Source organism: Stegostoma tigrinum, chromosome 16, assembly GCF_030684315.1.
Source record: "Stegostoma tigrinum isolate sSteTig4 chromosome 16, sSteTig4.hap1, whole genome shotgun sequence".
In the NCBI taxonomy this organism is placed as follows: domain Eukaryota; kingdom Metazoa; phylum Chordata; class Chondrichthyes; order Orectolobiformes; family Stegostomatidae; genus Stegostoma; species Stegostoma tigrinum.
Window position 1 is genome coordinate 48,794,515 of NC_081369.1, and position 21,442 is coordinate 48,815,956.

Consider the following 21,442-nt stretch of genomic DNA (forward strand, 5'->3'; position numbering starts at 1 on the left):
CATATTTGATCATTAAAGACGAAGAGTGTGGCGAGGCACAAGTCTGGGAGCTTATGTTGTTATTGATGATGGAGCTGCAGGTTCCTGCTTCCTTCAGTAATGTGGCCAGTGTTTCTTTGGCTAATGGATGTCAATTGATGTGAACAATGCTGTGAAGTCAAAGGATACCAAACTCTCGACATTGCTGATTTTTATGTTCTGGAGGATATTGAGGAATTCTTGGGTCGAGTGGATGGAATGGAGTGCTCCATCAACTAAGTGCTTTAGTTGATGTTGAAGGACATTGGCCAGTTTGTGTGAAGCTGTGCTGGTGGGGAGACAATGTTGAGAGGGATGTCTGTTTCGTGCACTTTAGGAAGTCCACAGAAGCGGGGGGTGTGCGTGCCTTCTGGTTTAATTCTCATGTGGTCTGTCTTGGTTATCTGTCCTGCATCTTTCAGTCTCTTCAGTGTCTGAGTGATCCTATTACCTATCACTACCTGTTGGTCAGTGTTTGTATCTGTGAGCAGTGCCTGTGTTTTCTCAATCTAGTCCAGTTTGTTCATAATGGTCATGTGCCCTTTGTCTGCTGGTAGGATTATAATGTTCTTGTCTTTGAGATTTTCTAGTGCTTTTCTCTGTGTTCTGGCTGTCCCATCTGTTCCTTCAGCTTAGTGTGGGGATTATACAAGCATTATATCCGCCAGACAGGAAGGAACCTAACTATCGTAATAAATGAACATCAGAGAGCAGCAAAACGGCACAATGAACTTTTCTTAATATCAGTACACTTGGACAATGGAAGTCCATCAGTTTAACTGCGACAAAGTACCCACAGTAGCCCAAGCCAAACACAGACACACATGGGAATTCCTAAAGGCATAGTTCTCAACCAATAATGCAATCAACAAACATGTAAGATTGGACCTTATATACAAACCCATACAGAACAAAACAGGAAATGACACAACTCGTCATAACGGACTGGACAGTATAAATTCCAAGCAGAGCAGAACAACATCATTTCATCAGAGGCCTCACTGATGATACTACTGAGCATGGTGATGAAACGTCTGAACAAAAACAAGCCAGCTCGACAAGCAAGTCGACAACCTCAGATGCTTTTGTAAATGGTTGTTATTTACTGCGTTTGCAAAGTATTCAATCACTTTCAATGGCGCCTATGAACACCATACCAGAAAAGCTGCCAAATTGACTGAGCAACAAAAACAAAACTGTTTGCTGCCAAATGCCAGTTTAAGGCAAGGAGGACTAGAAATCCCAACTGGATGCCCAAAATAACAATAAAGGGTGATAAGTGGAGTACCAAATGGTTAGTGTTAGGAGCATTGAACTATGATATGCAATTACGATCATAACGCTTACCATAATATACATGATCTGAGAAAATAACTTGTAGGATTCTGAGACTACACAGAAGGAAACTGGGAAAATTACACCATTCTTCATGTTCTGAAGGGAATTTTAGAATAGCTTAATACTTTCATCCTCTTGAGGTCATTCCTTAACTTTGTGTATCAGGCTAAAGCTCTCTCGCCTTCTTAAAGTATGAACTATGAAGTCTGAAAGTATGAAGTTATTCTAAAATTCCCTTCGGAACATGAATGGGGTAATTTTCCCAGTTTCTTTCCAAAGTGTCATGTGTAAAGGTGATGACTAACACATCACCCCGCCGCATGAAAAACTCATCATTTTGCCATCAGTCAGCTCATTAATCAAAGATCGGCAGCTTCTGGGTCCTAAGGACTGCTGTTTGAAGCCTAATCCTCAGGGAATCCAGGAGAGAGGGATTTTTTAAAAATACTCTTTCTACAGGTAGGAGTCATGGGTGGGAGGACAGGACGGAAGAGACAACAGCCTTAAGGAGTAGGTGAAGCCTTAAGTGGCCCTTAATTAACTTCATTGGTAGAGGGAGGGAGTCAAGAAGATTGCCCATGGATTCTCTCACCTACACACTAGTTAGATAGAGAGAGAGGAGTGAGTTTCTCACAAGGATCAACCCACCTAATTATATTCCTTTCTCACCACCTCCTAAAAGTTTCCAGGCTAGTAATCACACAACTAAGTTGTAATGGAGTATAGGCTTCAATAAGATACTGAGCTCAAAATACAGACAGCTCCATGCACGAACAATACTAATTACTGAAAGAATTTTACACCAAAGTTAAAATGGTTCAATACTTACAAGTCCATTTGGCATTGTCTGTTGGCCATGATTTAGATACATATAATGGTCATTGTAACCTGTACAGGTATAGATCCCGAATTGCGGACACAGTGTAAACAAAAAACATTTACTGTCCCCTGTGAAAGGAAGTTACAAGAATAAGGAAGTATTATTTTCTGTCTCATGCAAGAGAAATAACTGTTATAGAAAAAAAAACACATGTTCAGTTTGCCTAATCCATATTTTACAGCTAATTGTATGCTTTGAAGTATATCATTGGTGCCATATAGGAATTGCACGGCAACTCGATATATCAAGATACTGAAAATAGCCAATATATGCATGATGGACTTTGTTTTTATTAAAACAAAAGTAAAACACAGAACATCAAAAAGTATTCACCTCTAACGCTTTATCTAAGTTACATGCCAACTCACACAGAATCAAGAAAGTTAGAGAATTAAGTACATGATTCAAAAAGTAGTTTTGGGAGGAAGGTGCTTCAGGCACTAGTACTGGGCAAAAAAGAGGGAGCTGTTCCATCACAACTCCACTTAAAGACTCCATTTAAACTGGGTTGGGATCAATATCTTAGTGAGATGTAGGACTTTTGGGCTCGGTTTTAAATTAAAAGAGAATGAGGGTGGGTGGGATTGGGTGGACATGTAGAAATCATCGATCGTAGAATCATAGAAGCCTTACAGTGTGGAAACAGACCCTTCAGACCAACAAAGTCCACACTGACTCTCACAGCATCCCGTCGCCCCCTAACCCACCTAATCTGCACATCCCTGCATACTACGGATAATTTAGCACAGTCAATCCACCTAACTTGCACGTCTTTGGACTGTGGGAGGAAACCAGAGCACCCGGAGGAAACCCGCGCAGACACAAGAAGAACGTGCAAACTCCACACAGATAGACCCCAAGGGTGGAATCAAACCCCGGTCCCTGGTACTGAGTGGTTAGCACTGCTGCTTCAAAGCCACCGTGCAACCCATCTAGTGAAAAAAAAGTAAAGAAAATAGAATTATCCAACAATGTGGCTAAAGACAACCAGAGTGAAAATAAATAGGGAGATGGAATTTAACACTAGCAGTGCATCAGCAAATAAGGATCAGACAAAACCTGAAGAGCAAAACTAAATTTTATGGCTCGCTACCTGAATGCACAAGACATTTTGAAAAGGGACAGGTGAACTAGTGATATAAGTGAAGGTGAGTGATGTAGATCTATGTGACAGGGCTAGAAGGCTTGCATTTCAATTTGGGATCTGGAACCCAATGCCCGGATAATTTTGAGTCCCCACCCTACACTACATATGCATTACTCTTGCAGAGCCAAATCCAAATGTAAACATCCAACTGGGCTAAAGGTGACCTTGACATTCAATCAATGAGATCAAACATTACTATGAGTCAGAAACTGTCAGCACAGTGCAAGTAATAAAGTCAGTGGACAAACATTAAAGAGCATGTTGATGCCTTTGCAAAACATTGTGGGCAGCAACTTGCAAAGGACAGCAGCCTCACGTACACAGAAGTGTGAGGAAAGCTAAATGGAAGCATAATTTTTCACACAAAATAACCCAGATCTCAAAAACGTTTTTAGCATCACATAAGAGAAAGCCTAACTCCCGCCTGCATTGAACCCAATGGCGACTGTGCACTATTATGCAGACTATTCAAGTTTGGCAATTTACAAACTGAAAATATCCTTCTCACTTCCCTCCTTTAGTCAGTTAACAAGCTTAAGGAACTTAACAGGTCATTACCCGGAAGTGGATGGGTTCCCTACTCTGTTCATATCCCCTTCAGTATGAAACTTAAGTGTGTCCTGGGGACAGAGATCCAGAGATGCCCTTTACAAACCACAACTTTCAACAGGGTGACCAAAAACAAAATAGCGGACACCAGAAGAGACCAGAAAGGGGAATTATATAAGTCTGAGAGGAGAATTGGCTCACTCAGGTACAAAGTCTAGTAAGTATAATAATAATTAACAATGTGATACAAAGGGCAATCAAAATGTTTGAAGGAAATGGAAACAAATAGACTGAGAATTAACTTCCCAGGAACATAAAAACAAATAACATGAGCTTTTGCAACAATCTAATAAGTGGTGCAGCTAAAGAAAATATTGGTGCGTGTGAGAGATGTAGGAGAAATTATAATGGTGAAGATGAGACAGATTTGTCTTCCCAGCAGAAGACATAAATTACACACCAGGTTCACAGGGTAACTAAAGGGCTAAAAACGAATGGGGAATTTAATATAATTCAATCGGTTGAAAAAAGTCCTACAGAAACTTAAGGGAATAAAATACAACAAATCCTTAGGACTTGATGGCTCAAGCAGTCAGGTTGCACACTGTTGGCAATCCTACTGCAAATGCTAAGCCAAGATCAGAAGCTACAGTTAATTGCATCATCAAAAAATTAAAATCTGCTTTAGATAAGCGTTGTGTCATCAACAGCACTTTACCTTGGAACTGTGGCCTTGCATCCCAGCTGTGGGAAGCATACCCACCAAAGATGTAGCCATCTGCATCCTTTACAACCAACAATGTTGGTCCTTTGTGTAGAATCCGGCTGCAAAAACGAGTGAAACTCGATCCATGGAAATGAGAGGAGAACAGTAGCTGCCATTTGTGTTGATGTTCTGAAGGTAAGCAGGCGTTAAGGTAGATGACTGATGGAACGTCAAAAACAGTAATCACTCCAGTATATTTTATACCTGTGCACTCTGGCAGCAGATGTCCTGTGCTAAAGACTTCACCTTGGGACTTTGCACTCGTAATATGAAGGCTCATTGCCACAAACATACGGAGAAAAGTAGAAATGAGAGAGACTGTGTACATCCAGTCCTTTAGTTCATGCTGTCCATATTCTTCACTCAGCAAATTATCTGTAGTCAACTTCTGTCTACCTGTCAATAAAGACAAGAAAAATAATCAAAACAATACATCAGGTTCACTTTTCAGGTCACAATACTGGACATTAGTAACAAAAATAAAGTTAATATCAGGTATTTCAACTGGCTATGATCCCCACTTAGTGTTTCTACAGACGCTTTCCTATTACTATGAATTCTGCTGAAATAATTCAAGCTAATGTTTCAGTGCAGTAATTAGGGACTGTGACTGCACAGAAAAATGTTAAATACAGCAGGCCAAGTGGTATACAAAAATGAACTCTTTTCATGTGCTATAAGAGATAACAAGGTGTAGAGCTGGATGAACTCAGCAGGCCCAGCAGCATCAGAGGAGCAGGAAAGCTGATGTTTCGGGCCTAGACGCTTCATTTTTCCAAAGAAGGGTCTTGGTGCAAAAAGTCAGCTTTCCCGCTCCTCTGATGCTGCTTGGCCTGCTGTGTTCATCCAGCCCTACACCTTGTCATCTCACATTCTCCAGCACCTGCAGTTCCCACTATCTCTCCATGTGCTGACTGGTTAGCAAGTTGGTTCTGATTAATAAAGATTTTACCTCGGAGAAGGCACAGTTAAAGGATGACTGACTATTAACTGCCAAGCTTTGTTTAAATTTCAAACCGGTCAGGAGGAGTCTGATTGATCAAGGCATTCACTAAATCTGATCAAAGGAAACTACAGACGTATGGAAGTATGAGTTGGATGCAGTGGATTAAGAGGTGTAACAGTAGTTATTTAGTGGGTGCTATTTAAGAAATGAATGAAGATTGCAGAAGTTGTACAATCTTTTCAGACAAAAGAATACAACAGTGCCACTACAGTTAACAAAAGTCATTAAGAACAGTATTAGATTCAAAGAAGTCACATGAAATTGCTAGAAAAAGTAGCAAGCTTGAAGACTGGAACAAATTTGAAATTCAGCAAAAGAGATTGATTATGAAGAGAAAAATGGGCATAAACCTGCAAGGAACAGAAAAATCTACTGCAATAGCTTCTATAATTATTTAGAAGAAAATTATTAAATGGAGACAGATATAGACCCTATACAATGGGGGAGGCAATGGCCTAGTGGTATTATTGCTATACTATTAATCCAGAGACCCAGATGATGTTCTGGGGGCCCAAGTTTGAATCCCACCACAGCAGGTGGTGGAATTTGAATTCAATGAATATCTGGAATTAAGAGTCTAATGATGACTGTGAATCCATTGTCAATTGTTGGAAAAACTCATTTGGCTCTCTAATGCCCTTTAGGGAAGGGAACTGCCATCCTTACTTGGTCTGGCCTACATGTGACTCCAGACCCACAGCAACGTGGTTGACTCTCAATTGCCCTCTGGGCAATGAGGGATGGATAATAAATGCTGCCTAGCCAGCGACACCCTCATCCCATGAATGAATTTAAAAAGAAATCTGAAACAGGAAAAGGAACAAGAACAAGGAAACGGCTGAACAATTAAACAACTATTTAAGGATACACAAATAACCTGTGAGCCATGTGATGGAAGCATGGATTTATAGGTAAGGAGAAATTGTAGGAATTAATATCAGTAAAAAAAATAGTGCAAGACAAATTAATGGGACGGAAAACTAATACAGTCCCCACACCTGATAATCTACATGGCAGAGCAATAAAGAAAGTGGCCAGTGAAACAGTTAGTTATTGTCTTCTAAAATTCAGTAGGTCCCAGACAACTGGAGGGTCAAATATAACCCCACTGTTTGAAAAAGGAGGGAGAGAGAAAAGAAAGAGAATATAGTTAAACAACAGTAGGGAAAATGCTGCAGTCTTATTATAAATATATGACAAAAGGACACTATAAAAAAAACAATGTTATCACACAGAGGTAATACGGATTTAGGAAAGGAAAATCCATTTGACAAACCTACTGGAGTTTTTTTTTTGAGGACATAGATAATAGGATAGGTGAGGAAATGGATGTGGTATATTTAGATTTTCAGCAAGGTTTTCATAACGTCCCACATCAATGCTGTGATGAAAATTCAAAGCACATGGATTGGTGGCACTTTATTGGCAAGGGCTTGAGAATTGGTTAGCAAGCAAGAAACAGAATAGGAATACGTGAGTCTTTTCAGAGCGGAAAGCCGTGACAAGGGGGATAGTGTAGACAGCAGCATTTGGCCCAAGCTATTCACAATATATGTCAACCAGCTAGACAAAAGAAATTTGTAAACAACACAAAATTAGATGGGAGTGTGAATGGGGAGGAGGGGCTAAAGCAGTTTCTGGGTGATTTGGACAAGTTGACAGTGGGGAAATACATAGCAGATGCAGCACAATGTGGATAAATGTGAAGTTGTTGAAGGAACGTGAAGGAAAAATGGAAGAGCAAGCTGTTATTTAGTAATGCTACAGGTGACAAATTGAGAATGATTTATAAATAAAAAGGACCTGGATATCTTTGCACACCAGTCATTGACAGCAAGCATGCAAGGAAGCAATTAGGAACGCAAATTGGATGCAAATTCATTGCAAAAGGTTTTAAGTACAGAAGCAAGGAAGCACAGGGCCTCAGAGTGACCACATCTGGAGTATGATAAGCAGTTTTAGCATTCTTACTCTAGAGACGAAAGAGGAAGTACAGTCAAGATTCCCCAGGCTGAGCAAAAACCAAAATAACTGAGAATGTTACAAATCAGAAACAAGAACAGAAATTGCTGGAAAAGATTAGCAGGTCTGGCAGCATCTGTAGTTAGAAATCAGAGTTGACATTTCAGGTCCAGAGACCCTTCCTCACAAGTAGTTCTGAGGAAGGTTCAATGCTGCCAGACCTGTTGAGTTTTTCTAGCAATTTCTGTTTTTGTCACCACACTGATTTCTGGCTTGGTAGGTTCATCACATGAGAAAGACTGAGTTGACTGGGTCTGCATTCACTGGAGTTTAAACGAATGAGAGTGATGCACATTGAGACATACAAACTTTTGACAGGGTTTGACAGATTTAGTAATGATGTTTTCCCTGGCCAGGGGGAGTCCAGAATGAGGGATTTTCCAGTCCAAAAATTCTAAGACTGAGAATATAGACCTGTTAGTCACAAATTCTTTGCAGGGAAAATGCTGCAGTCTTACTATAAATATGTGATATTAGGACACTTAGAAAATACCAATGATCTCACACAGAGACAACATGGATTTAGGAAAGGAAAATTGTGTTTGACAAACTAACTCTCTGTTTCATGCCTGCTAACCAATTCTCAGTCCATGCCAATAAAGCACCATCAATATATATTTTGAGTTTGCACAATAATTTCTAAAGTGGGATCTTACCAAAGCCTTTCTGAAAATCCAAATACACCACTAGTTAATTGCACACTGAGATGAAGAGAAATTTCTTCAGTCTAAGGGTACTGAGCCTGTGGAATTCTGCGCCACTGAAGGCAGTCACTGAATAGATTTTAAAAATGAACAGATTGCTAGTAGGAAAAAATATATCAATGGGTTTACAAAGAGAACAGAGCATAGCGTTGCAAAAGAAGATCAGCATGATCATGTTGGCTTCATGAGCTGAATCGCCTAATCCCTATTTTGTATGAACCTGAGGATGGCTGTCACCTATTGTGTTAAAATAGGCACAATATGTACACATGCTCTTTGCAAACTGTGAACTAATAAAGGCAGCTTCCGGTGATTGTCAGTGCAATTCTTAGCACACAAGATAATTTAACAAATGCTGTTCAATTGCAGAATCACATATAATTTTGGACATTGCTTTAAGTATAACAAGCATGTGCAAGCTGGTTAGGATCAGCACCTTGCCCAATACAAACAGTCTAAATAGCATGTTGTTCAATATAATTCACCAGTTTTTGGGTCATAGGGAACACATATCCACAATCACACCAGCACTGAAATTCACATACCGTATTACTCATCTGTGTGATAGGTAGAATATCTTTTTAGTTTCACAGTAATATCCTGTTAGTGCTGTACACCATTCATGTTGCTATTGCACAAAGTTCTTAAATTTAATTTCTCATATATTGCACAAACACATCAACGCCAAGGCCAAGACGTCAGTCCTGAAAAGTGCTCAGTTTACCCTAGAAATTGTAAATAAAATCTGAAAAATTGTGCCTATTTCTACCAAAGCCCTATATTATTATTTGTTCATGGGATGTGGACATCACTGGCTAGGATAGCTTTTAATGCCAATCCCTAATTGACTGAGGGCCATTAATAGTCCAGCACTTTGATGTGGGTCTGGAGTCACAGATTGACCAGACCAGGTATGGATGCAAATTTCTTTCCCTTAAGCACATTAGTGGATCAGATGGGTTTATACAACAGCAGATAAACGAAAATCAGGATGATGTTGGGTAAAGTTTTGGAGATAGATTAGATTAGATTCCCTACAGTGTGGAAACAGGCCCTTCGGCCCAACAAGTCCACACCGCCCTTTGAAGCATCCCACCCAGACCCATCCCCTATAACCCACACACCCCTGAACACTAGGGGCAATTTAGCGTGGCCGATCCACCTAGCCTGCACATCTTTGGACTGTGGGAGGAAACCTGAGCACCCGGAGGAAACCCACGCAGACACAGGGAGAATGTGCGAACTCCACACAGACAGTCCCCCGAGGCTGGAATCGAACCCGGGTCCCTGGCGCTGTGAGGCTGCAGTGCTAACTACTGAGCCGTGCCGCCCCTAAGTACATGTCAACATCAACCCTCTGAACAGCATCCAACCTAGATCCATCCACTTACCCTTTCAACCTGCATTTCCCATGGCTAATGTACCTAACCTACACATCCCTGAACACTATGGGAACACTTAGAAACAAGCAATCTGGGCAATCATATGCGTGGTTGGAAGGTCATGATAAAATCTGACAACAAGGTTGCAAGCAGAGGGTTTAATCTTAGTTTGATGCCAAGGAGGATGAAGTCAGTAGCCAGACAACAGACTTGGAGTGAGAATCAGAGGCAATAGCTTCAGTCTGCCAATATTATTTTGGGGTAAATTTCGGCTCATCCACTACTGGAGTTTGGACAGCCAGTCTGCTAACTGCGAGACAGTGGGTGGGTTGAGAGAGCTGACAGTGAAGTACAGCTGAGTGTTGTCTGCATACACGTGAAAACTAATATCGGGTTTTCAAATAATGTTGCTAAGGAACAAGATGTAGTGAGAAATGGGTGTAGAGCGAGCAAGGATACAACTTGGAGTATACCAAAGTTAACAGTGCACGGGAAGGATGGGAAGCCACTGGAAGTGATACTCGAGCCACATTTAAATAGAAAGAATGGAACAAGTTGACATCGAGGCGACGCAGCTGGGCTACAGTGGAGAGGCGCTGGGAGGATCGTGTAGACAACCAAAGTAGTCACACAAAGGTTCAAAATGATGAGAAGGCAACTGTTAAGATCCCATGGAAAAGACAATTTTTTTTAATGAAACTGCACTTAAATAAAATGTTCACAATTTTTTTGTGACTGACTCTTTCCATTTGGGTCAACTGAATGTAACCAAGATACCCTTAAATTTCCAAAGAGCTATAGATTTTAAATACCAGGACCATATATGCAGTTGAGTTTTTAAATTCCTGACAATTTCATTTTATTCCAGCTATAAGCTAGTTGTTAAAAACAGGCATGGATGCACAACATGCAATATTAGTACCTTTAGCTTTCAACTGAGACATCAGAGTGTTAGTCAGCCGTACTGTGCCTAACGTGGGATCTGCAGTTTTCTCCAAAGTCCAACCTCCAAGCATCTGTTCAATATGCAACAACTGGATCACTGTTGTAATGAGATCCTTTGTGAACTGCATGAGATACAGAACAAACCACAGACTAGACGGAGATTTATCCAGCACAAATGTTCAGAACAAAATGGTAAAGTACACAGTTAAATCGAAAACAAAACATCTGGAGCAGTCTCAGGCATGGAAGGGGATAAAAGGCAAGACTAAAAGTTGATTAGCATTCCCAAATTTGATTATAGTCCCTGACAATTAGGAAGTGATTGATACAGAAACACAGGCATAGAAGAGTAGGAGTAGGCCACATGGCTCTTTGAGACAGTTCTACGATTCTCTACTGTATGATCATAGCTGAACTTCTATTTCAATGTCATATTCCTGTTTATGATTTGGTGCAACTGAGTTGGTCTCTTGACAAACAATTAGTCAACATCTGTTGACTAGGTTGAATAATGGCTATGTAATCAGGGTCTTGTGTTAACAAGATGCCCAGAACTACCTCATACACCCAGGCCTAGTGAGGGTGGCCATTGACAGGTCGAGGCAGTGACAACAGAAGTAAAATGGATTCAAATAGTTTCTTAATTTGGCCGTCCACAACTTTCATATCGATTCAGTGCCCGCGTATTATTGGAATCAGTGTTATCCAGGACAGCACTTTCACAAGATTACCTTTCACAGGTTTAAACAAAAAAGTTTGAGAAACGGACGTGTTTCCAAGACTAGCTTGCCCAAACAAAAAGTGAAGATATCAGGGAAGAAAATACTTAAAAAGGTGAAGTCTGAAAAAACAAAGTCCAATTAATTACAACCATGCAGGTCCAACAAGTGAGAAGAACAATTTACAGAGCTCTGTGAACTAAATGAGGCTGATTCACTTTGGCATGAGATGAAATAAATGCTCTGAATTTTGAATTTGAAACTTGGTTAAAGACATGAATGTGCCCAAATCTTACTGTTAAAATGAGAGATCAAGGAATTGAATCTCAGGGAAATGCCTTGTATCCAAACAGTCGACAAAATATATACTGAACAGGATAAAACAAGGAGAATGCCCCCGATGTGGTTCAACAAAAAAAATTCAAAAGACTTTACAGGATAAAAATTTGGAGGTTTCTCTCCACATACCAAACTAAATGCTTCTAACTGCACCTCTAATGCCATTAAATAAAAGCTCTATCATAAGGGAATGAGTATCAGTACACTTTGTAAATAAAATGCTGGCACGCCCTTGCTGAAATTTAGGACATTATTAACATCTTTACCTCTTTTATTTGCTTTCCTTTTACATGACCATCAGCATCTTGGGAAACCATTCTCTGAATTATAAAAGCTTTTTCTTCGGCTGTGCCTCGCATGGCATAAGAAAGAAATAAAATAAACTGTTTCTTGCTTATGGAGTAACTGAGACCTTCTGTGTTTTTAATTGGATCTATGCTTCTCATTGCATTGTAGAGTCGGATCGTCATGGGGCCCTGCACAGTCACATGCACGTAAGCCTGAGGAAAAACAAGACAACATCACTTGGCATTGTATAACGGTCTCCTAAACTTCTTCCAACTCTACTTTTACATTCAGTCATCTGAGCTGTGAGACAGCTTTCTAGAGACAACGACTCTATTCTTTCTACTTAGGATTTATAATGATTGTCAAGCGGGAGGAAAAATCACTTCAGTGTCTATAAAAAGCTGAAGGATGATTGCACTAATAGCAAATTCCTAATATCACTTCCAATGACAGTGTGCCAAGCTCAGGAAAGTTACAAAATCAGTCTTTCAAGTGATCACCGAGTCGTCAGTATTGTAATGGCATTGTTGGAGCACGTGGAACTGGTGACCAGCAGAGTCGATTTGCGAAAAAAAAATTCTATATCACATCAGGGGGTTGTGGCTAATGTAATAAGCTATGAGTTTAGTTCCTCCCAGTACAGTCCAGAATCCCTGCATTGATCAAGAGGTCCCAGAATCGTGCCAATCTGCAAAATCACAGCCTATAATATTGGAGTTAATTCTACAAACTAAATTCTTTTTAAGGAACTGTGTAATTATTAAACATAATAATTGAGGAAATGATGGCCTAATGGTATTATCACTGGTCAGTTAATCCAGAGACCCAGACAAAGTTCTGGGCACCTGGGTTCAAATCCTGCCATGGCAGATGGTGAAATTTGAATTCAATAAATACCTGGAATTAAGAATCTAAAGATGACCATGAATCCATTGTCAATTGTTGGAAAAACCCATCTGGTTCACTAATGTCCTTCAGGGAAGGAAACTATCATCCTTATCTGGTCTGGACTACATGTGACCCCAAACCCACAGCAATGTGGATGATTCTTAACTGCCCTCTGGACAATTAGAGATAGACAATAAATACAGCCTAGCCAGTGACGCCCACATTCCCATGAACAAATAAAGGAAAAAAAAAATTTTTGCTGTCCCACTGGCCATTTGCTCTAGTCAGATATAATTCATTTATTCAGCTAAACTGACAGTGGGTTAACTGCACCTTGGAACTGAGCTTCATTCCTTCACTAAGTTATCCCAGACCAAAATCCATAGTAGTAGGTTGTGAGGACATACAAGCATACATATTAACAGCAGGTACCTTTGAGCCTGCTCGGTCTTTTGATAACTCAATGGCTGATCTGACTGCGGTCACAATTCTATTTTCCTGTCTATGACATCTAACTCTGCCTTAAAATATTCAATGACTGTGGTTCTGTCCATCTTGGAGGAAGTGAGTTCCACAGGTAAACAACTCTCGAAGAGAAAAAAATTCTCCTTATCTCCATTCAAATGGGATACCCAGCATTTTAAATAGTGCTCTCTCGTTCCAATCTCTCCCATATCCTCTCAGGGTCTATGTTTTAATAATATTATCCTCATTCTCCTAACTCACAATGCTTGCAGGCCCAACCTGAGCAAGCTATTCTCATAAGATGCCACTTCATCCCAGTGGCTTTTACTTTGGCTGTGCTACACATGGCATACGACAGAAATAATATAACTATTTCTTGCTTATGGCGTCACTGAGGCCTGTTTGCTAATCAATTCCCTGTCAAGGATAATATGTTACCCTCTACCCCACAAGCTCTTACTTTGTGCAGGAACCTGGAAGTGGCATCAAGTCTACGGCTTTTGGGAATGCAAGTACCCAACATCCCACAGGATCCCCTTTATTCACTTTGTTCTCCAATGAACTCTTAAAAAAAAAAGGTGATATACCATTTCCCTTCACAGTACCAGGCTCCGCCTCTTTACATTAAGATCAAGACAGCCTGAGAACAGAGGATATACATAAAACGGTGAACAGCAGTTTTTTTCAGGGGCTTGTGTTTGTCAAAAATTTGATCAGACATGGCACAAGCCCTCACTGCCAGGCACACCCTCTTCATTGGCTTTCTTGCTGCTCTTTCTTCATTGGAAAGTAAAGCCCATACCCCTGGGTCCCTATCTCAGCAAACAGAAAGAAACAACATGGAAAATGTTTCCCTTATTTTAGCAATCGTGTTTTAACCCACTGGTTGTACTCTCCAGAAAAGTGGGTAGGTGGGTGAGGTAGGAGGCAAAAACTAAGCAATGAGCATTTCAGGTCTAGTCCATCCTAGATTTAGAAGAAATAAATACAATAAAGCCTGAAAGCTGAGGTGAAACAGAACCAAGTTGTACAATTGGTAATGCGCACACATCAAGTTTAACCACGGAGGTTAAGCATAATGAGCATGCTCATTTTGTCTAATAAAGCCCTAGGGACTATTACCTTCAATTGTTATTGCTTAATTTACTCAAGTGCATACAAACAATCAACAGCTGTCAGCATTGTGGCCATAACTTTGTTTTCAGCGTTTTCTTACTGATGTAAAATGTTATCTTGCAGCTGACAACAGCAATACTGATCAATTTAAGAGCAACTCCTCAGTTTAGGTGTTTGGCCACCAAAGTGTGAAGCCCACAGGCTTGTCCGTGAGCTTTGTTCTGTCTACGAGATCTTGCATCTGTGGAGCTTTGGAGTTCCATTTCATCTGCTGCCATTTCCAAAAGAGGAATGGAACAACTTTAGAACAGCAAAAGGTCTTGAAGGTGACATTTGTTCAAACAGAAACAGTGTTGATTATTTATTCCAACAAATTGTTGATTCAATAGAATGTCAGTTATATTGTTCAAGAAGGTTCAAAATCACCACTAAGTACTCGTAGCAGAGAACTTAATGTAGACGATACTGGCAAAACCACACCACAACAAATCGATTTTCCAAAGCTAAGTATCTACTTTTCTCTTTCCTCACAGGTTAAAACAGTTGTGTTTCTCCTACCTAGGTGAAGGAGCCAACGAAGATATATGTGCCATTCCAATGTTAGAATTCAATTCACAGATTCAGTCAACATTGAAAATCCCTCTAGTTAATATGGATTTCTTCATCACATGCCTCAAAATTAGTCTATCCAAATAGCCCAGAGACATTATTTCCCTCTGCAAATTACGATCAGACATTAAGCCAACCAGAAAGTAAATTTGAAATTGCGACTCGTTCCCCAAAACCAGTTTGCAGCATAAACATATGCAACATTAAGGAGATGTATTTCTGAAGTAAAAGTGGGAACCCTCTTTTTAAAATGTTTAGTTAGAACAAAATATCATAAAGTTCAACAGACAGACATAGCAACTTTGTTTTACAAAAAAATTGGACACAACTTGCAATGTTAAATTGCATTTCGAGTAACACATAATTTGATGCTTTGCATGGAAGTCAGAGAGTACATTTACGATAAATCTTTTCACTTCCAGTTTGTGTGTTCAGTATTTACCTTTAGCATAGCCAAAGTAATTTGTTTCTGAGCATCTTTTCTGTCCTTTGCATTGCTTTTTGAGCCAGACATGGAGTCAAAAACATTATCCAGAATAACGCGTTCTTCAGCTGAAAATGGACATCGCCAGATTCTATTCAATCCATGACTTTCTCCATTTCCCATCTTTTCTTGCAGATAAGTGAGGTCCCTCAAACCTACAAATAACATTTGAAAAATGAGGGAGCACCAGAATACTAAGAAAGCAGCTATTTAACTCAACTTTTAATCTGCAATTTAGACATGCACGCTCATTGGGAATAAAATAACTACTGTAAAATGAGAGGGAGCGGAGGGCGAGGAGGGCGAGATATTACCTGACTTCAAAACTTCACAAAGCCCCTAAAAGATACAGACAGTTCTTAAATACTGAGGCGAAAACATATGCGAAAAAAGCCAGCATTCAGCTTTTCATATCTGAGACTGTAAATGGCCACAAGGCAATCCCACCTATTTTTGAAGGGATTAGTATGCACTTCCTCCTTACATTTTCATTCTTCATGGAGGACAACCGAAATCACTTATGGGCTTTCCTGTATATTTTTATGTTGACATTTGTTTACATAAAACACCAGAATGAATGACTAATCCAAGCTGATCTCATACCTTCGCATTCTCATGACATCAGAAAGGGCTTCAGGGCCACTTTAATTACTATTGTTCCATCAGAAAATGATGCAGTTCTTTACTACACAAGAATATCCTGACAAACAGCAATGAGTGACCAATTACAGGGCAATCACTTTCCGGCATGAAACGCTTGAGGGCTCAATGTCAACCAGGATGTAGAAATACTGCTGCATGTTTTCAAAAGAAAACAGGTTCTTATGGGATCTTTTACAGTTCCCAAGACAGCAGACTAGGTTAACAGCACATCCAATAGACCTCTAATAATGCAACACTTCCTCAGTACTTCACCATAAAGCATGAGTAGTACAGCTAGGTTTGTAAACTAAGATTGAGTGTGAACGCAGATGATGGTAATTGCCACAAACAATTCCAAAACTAAAATTTAGCTCAGGTTCAATCTATCCAAAGCCATTGGAACAATATTGTGGGACGGCACACTGCTGCCTCACAGCGCCAGGGAGCCAGGTTCAATTGCACCCTCACACGTCTGAATGGGGTTTGCACACATTCTCCCTGTCGCTGAGTGGGTTACCTCCGGGTGCTCCAGTTTCCTCCCACAGTCCAAAGACATGCAGGTTAGGTGGACTGGCCGAGCTAAGTTGTCCAGCGTGTCTAGGGATGTGTAGGCTAGATGGGTTAGCCATGGGAAATGGACAATTACAGGGATAGGATAAGAGGCTGGGGTTAGGCGATTTGTTCTTCAGAGGGTCCGAGTAGATTTGATGAGCTGATTTACTCAAGTTATTCCTGTCATCATAATGTTTTGATTTTAACCATTTATTTTAATCAAACTGAACCACTAAAGGAAAGTGACAGCTGTGAGATCCAAACTACAAAAAGTGTTAACTTATTAAAAATATACATTAAACAGTCATTCATGGCAAAGTTGTATTCTTTCCCATCACACTGACTAAATCATATTTGTTCATGAATGAAACAATGCAATGACATTAATATTTCTAATCACAGAATCCGACTTTCTAATTTCTAATCTGGCACAATATTTTTGGTGTAAGACAAACTAAACGATCAAGCTGCTCTATTTACTACAGCAACAGAAGACCTTCAGAATCAGGAACTAATCCTTTACCAATCAAAAACCCAAAAGATTCCACCATACAATGTTTACAAGGAGCTGAAAAAAAACGAACCAATTAAATCTCTGATTTTAGAAAGGAAGGTCGGTCTTCATCTTCAGATTTTGCTGCACATTCCCCTCAGTTCCTGATTCTCAGCTTTTCTTATATTTCATTTAGAGGGGGCTTGGCTGCAAATCGGTTTTTCCAATCTCCCTTTAATCATGGCAGGGCTAGTCATTGCTTACTGTTTTGTGTTCCCTTCATTGACAGAGCATCTGTGGATCCCTACAGGTCATAATTGTTAGATAGTGGAACAGTTTGTTGCCATGGTAACCCCAAAGCTTGACGAAAACATCTATTGCTCACATTCCAAATAGAAAAAAAAAGCTTACGTTCGATCTTTTTGGCTCTTTGACCATTCAAAATAGGCTAAAATCAACTGAAACTTGGTAGACATTGCTAAATTCTTCACACAGAAAGCACTTCTAATTAAAGCATTAATCCAACAGTTTTGCCCAGTTTTCCCACTATTTAATGTTTTTAATTAGAGCTGAAATCAACAACATTTCCCTTTTTTTTATAATAGCAAGAAAAGTGAGGCACTGCATTTTGTATCTATAGTAAAGTCCATAATGTCCCACTGCACTGGATGCTGCAAATGCTTGTCACATCTGAAAAGCATGACAAATCCAACCATTCCAACTATTTACACTCAGTATGTCAAGAAAGTGATGGAAAGTGTCAACAGTAGTGTTATCAAGCAACAACCAGCTCACCAATGAGCATTTGGTTCTGCCAGATACTGCTGCTAACTTGGTCTAAACGTGGGGAAAGAGCTGGATTCCAAAGGTGAGGCAAGTGCCAGCCATATAAATTCTGTTGATACAATAACAGATCAAAAGGCTGGAAATTCTGAAACCTGTAATTCATCTTCTGTGATAGAAGGAACTGCAGATGCTGGAGAATCTGAGATAACAAGGTGTAGAGCCTTGGTGTTCATCCAGCTCTACACCTTGTTAACTCATCTTCTGTCCCTGGTTACCATCACAAGCAAGATTCAGATTGTGACTGAATACTTCCCACTTGCCCGGATGAATTCAACTCCAAAAACACTCAAGAAGCATTCAGACTACCTACTTAGTAACTCATCCACCACCTTGAATATCAACTCCACCAGTGGTTCACAGTGGCAGCAGTATGTACTATGTAAAGGATGCATTGTCAGTCTTACTCCATCATCTGCAGTTCTTGCTTTCATTTACAGAGAAAGTATGGTGCCAGAAGTTAAGCTCAGACTGGACGCGGAGGTGACAAACAGCCGCCAGTCAGCAATGTAACTTCAGAAATAACAAAGTGTGGAGCTGGATGAACACAGCAGGCTGAGCAGCATCTTCACATGCCTTTCCAAGAACAACAGTCTCAGAAAAAGAGATGACAATACAGCAACCACCAAGGAGTATCACTTTATCTGTTTACAGTTTGTAAACAAGTAATTATCAGAACATTGAAATAACAACTGTGCATTTTAGTACAGGGAGGAAGAACAGGAACATAAGGGAATAGATTGTTGAGGGATTTTAATCAGAATGTCCTTTCAAAAAAAGCATTAATTTACAGATTGTTAACCGTGTTTGTTTTAATTACGGTGGGTTAAATATAAAGCAGTTAAATTACACAATTAGACTATTTGAACATCAACAGGTGGAGAGAGATGGGGGAAGTGCGGTAAGTAAATTCCCCTACAGAGAGCCAGCACAAACAACAGGCTGAACGGTCATAGTACAGGAGAAAGCCAAACTATGATTCTGGGTGGGATTGACATTATGGTGGTTTCCCCTCTATCACGAGATGGTATTGAGTGGGTGATGGCAGATATGATGCGCAGCGGCCATTTCTTAGACTTCTGCCCAGCAATTTCCTTTTATAATATCACGTTATATTTGCAACTATTTTTGTTTTCATCCACCTCATCTAGAATCTCCTTTCCTGCATTCACCCACCCATAATTTCCTCACTTTTTTCTTTAAGTTCTGAAGGGTTTTTGCATTTTTGTCCTTTTCAAATTTCCAACACTATACCTGTTCATCCCTTATATCAAAGGAAATCTTCTATTAAAGTTGTTTCCAGTCCATTCGGATCCTTTCTACAGATTTCCTTCCCTTCCTTCTATTTTTGTAACTTTTCTGAAATGGGTACTCATCTTGTCAATCTCAGTTCTAATGAAAGGGCACTCTAGAATCTGCATTTTCTCTCCACAGATGTTAACTGACCTATGGACCTATGGATTTCTAGATTTGCAGTGCTTTGAAAAGAACATTTTTAATAGAATAACTGACCATTTTTGGAATATCATACTTCAAATCCTTCAATGGATAAATTAAAGCACACAGTGAACAACAAACGTCTATTCAGCACATAAATGGCAAGTAATTTCAATTTAGACACATGAGGTGGTGCGTATCAGAAGGGAGATCAATGAGACCATACATTCACTAGAAAATAAGACTCAAAAAGGCTAAGGGAAGCAAAGCCACCTAGGGATTCACATTCAGAAGTTGTTATCAGTAGAGATACAATTTAACAAGGCCATAAAATCCAAGCAAAAGATCATTTCTAAAGGAATAGACTTAGGTAAAGGCAGGAAAGTTACATTGATCTTATAATCAAAAATCAGTTAGACCACACTTACAGTAAATTTATAGGCTTTATGTTGCAAAAATGACATACTGGGGAAAAAAGAGAATTACAAGGATAATACCAAACACCTTCAGATGCTTAATCAAGAATCCTTCCTCAATCATAAGGAGTTAGGTGTTTGCTGATGATCACACAACAATCAGTACCATCCACAATACATGCTAAGATTCAGTTTTACACCAGTCAACCCTATTTCATGTCAGAGGTTTGCAAGAGACAAACTAGAACAAGTCACTAAAAACAAAAATCCAGTCCAAAAGGTGGGAGTGTCGTGTCTTAATTGACTGTCTCAAAATGTAGCACAGAAACAAGAAGCTCGTTATTATCACTCTGTATTCACAAGCCAGGGGCAAGACTATCCAGCAATCTATATATACAAATATGAGATTATTTCTAATTGTGAACTTACTGGATCTAAAGCCAACGTAGGAACAGCATACTGGGGCTGATGAGACTTGGTGCAAATGAGAAAATGGGCGGCAGAGTTTTAGGTTTGAAGTAGCCAAAGCGTGAAAACTGGATATTACTGGGTATAAACTAGCTACAGTATCATGGAAATTTGATAAGAGGTGACGTTACTGAAAAGGCAATGCAGATTGTAGCACTTCCTGCACAGGATACATATTCCTTGAACATGTCTTGTTCTGCTGAAAGCGTACTTACGATGCTGGGGCTTTTTGCAGAGCGACGTTTCTCTGGTCACTCAGCAGGAGCCGGAGGGAAGAGGGTCGTTTCTGAACGAGCCATACTGACACGAAGCGCAATATTACTGTTCAACAGACATCGCCAGCCTACAAGGTTTAACGTAGGACCACCAAACCTCAATATGCAGCGGAAGGTGAAGAGACTGACAGCGATAAGAGCCAATCTGACACTCAGAAAGCGACATTTATGCTGTAGTTGTGGGATCATTGGCCAGCAGCCGTTCAGGAGGCGGGTAGTTGCGTTCAGTTGGTGTCCTTGCCTGAGGCTGTAGGGTGAGGAGTTCAAATCATGGGTAATATTACTCGTGTTACAACAGGCACCAGGCTACCAAACCACCGACCGCCAGAGTCTCACCAAGATAACTGCAGTGTTTAGTGATCTAATCATCAGAGCAGTTTTCACGGGATGTGGCTGTTTTAAGTGTCTGCACAAAAGGGTCATTGCAGCCTTCAACAAATTCCACCTCGAAGCTGCTGCAGACATAGGGGAGTAGCATTTAACCCTCAGCTGCCCAAACGCTTATAATAAATGGAAAACCTACTACTACCAGAGAGCATATGTTGAAGAGAAGAGATTGAAACAATAGAATGTGCTTTCTCCCATTTCTAGCATATGGACAGAAGATGCTCTCAAACCAATAGCTGTGATGTTAGTCAGCTCAACTCGCTC

At 40.1% G+C, this 21,442-nt stretch overlaps 1 protein-coding gene across 5 annotated transcripts in view; it reads right to left on the bottom strand.

Annotated features, from left to right (window-relative positions):
- meak7 (MTOR associated protein, eak-7 homolog) overlaps window positions 1–21,116 on the bottom strand; it is a 32,354-nt gene extending 11,238 nt beyond the window's left edge. Inside the window, exons 1-6 of one of the 5 annotated variants that reach the window (XM_048546565.2) lie at window positions 20,732–21,116; window positions 15,624–15,820; window positions 12,214–12,315; window positions 10,735–10,879; window positions 4,651–5,094; window positions 2,186–2,304 (exon numbers count right to left, since the gene is read on the bottom strand). In XM_048546565.2, coding sequence (XP_048402522.2) covers window positions 2,186–2,304; window positions 4,651–5,094; window positions 10,735–10,879; window positions 12,214–12,315; window positions 15,624–15,788 — 975 coding nt within the window. In that variant the 5' untranslated portion in view covers window positions 15,789–15,820; window positions 20,732–21,116. The other 4 variants (XM_048546563.2, XM_048546567.2, XM_048546564.2 and 1 more) reach the window with 4 other exon arrangements.
- Between the last annotated feature and the right edge of the window lie 326 nt (window positions 21,117–21,442).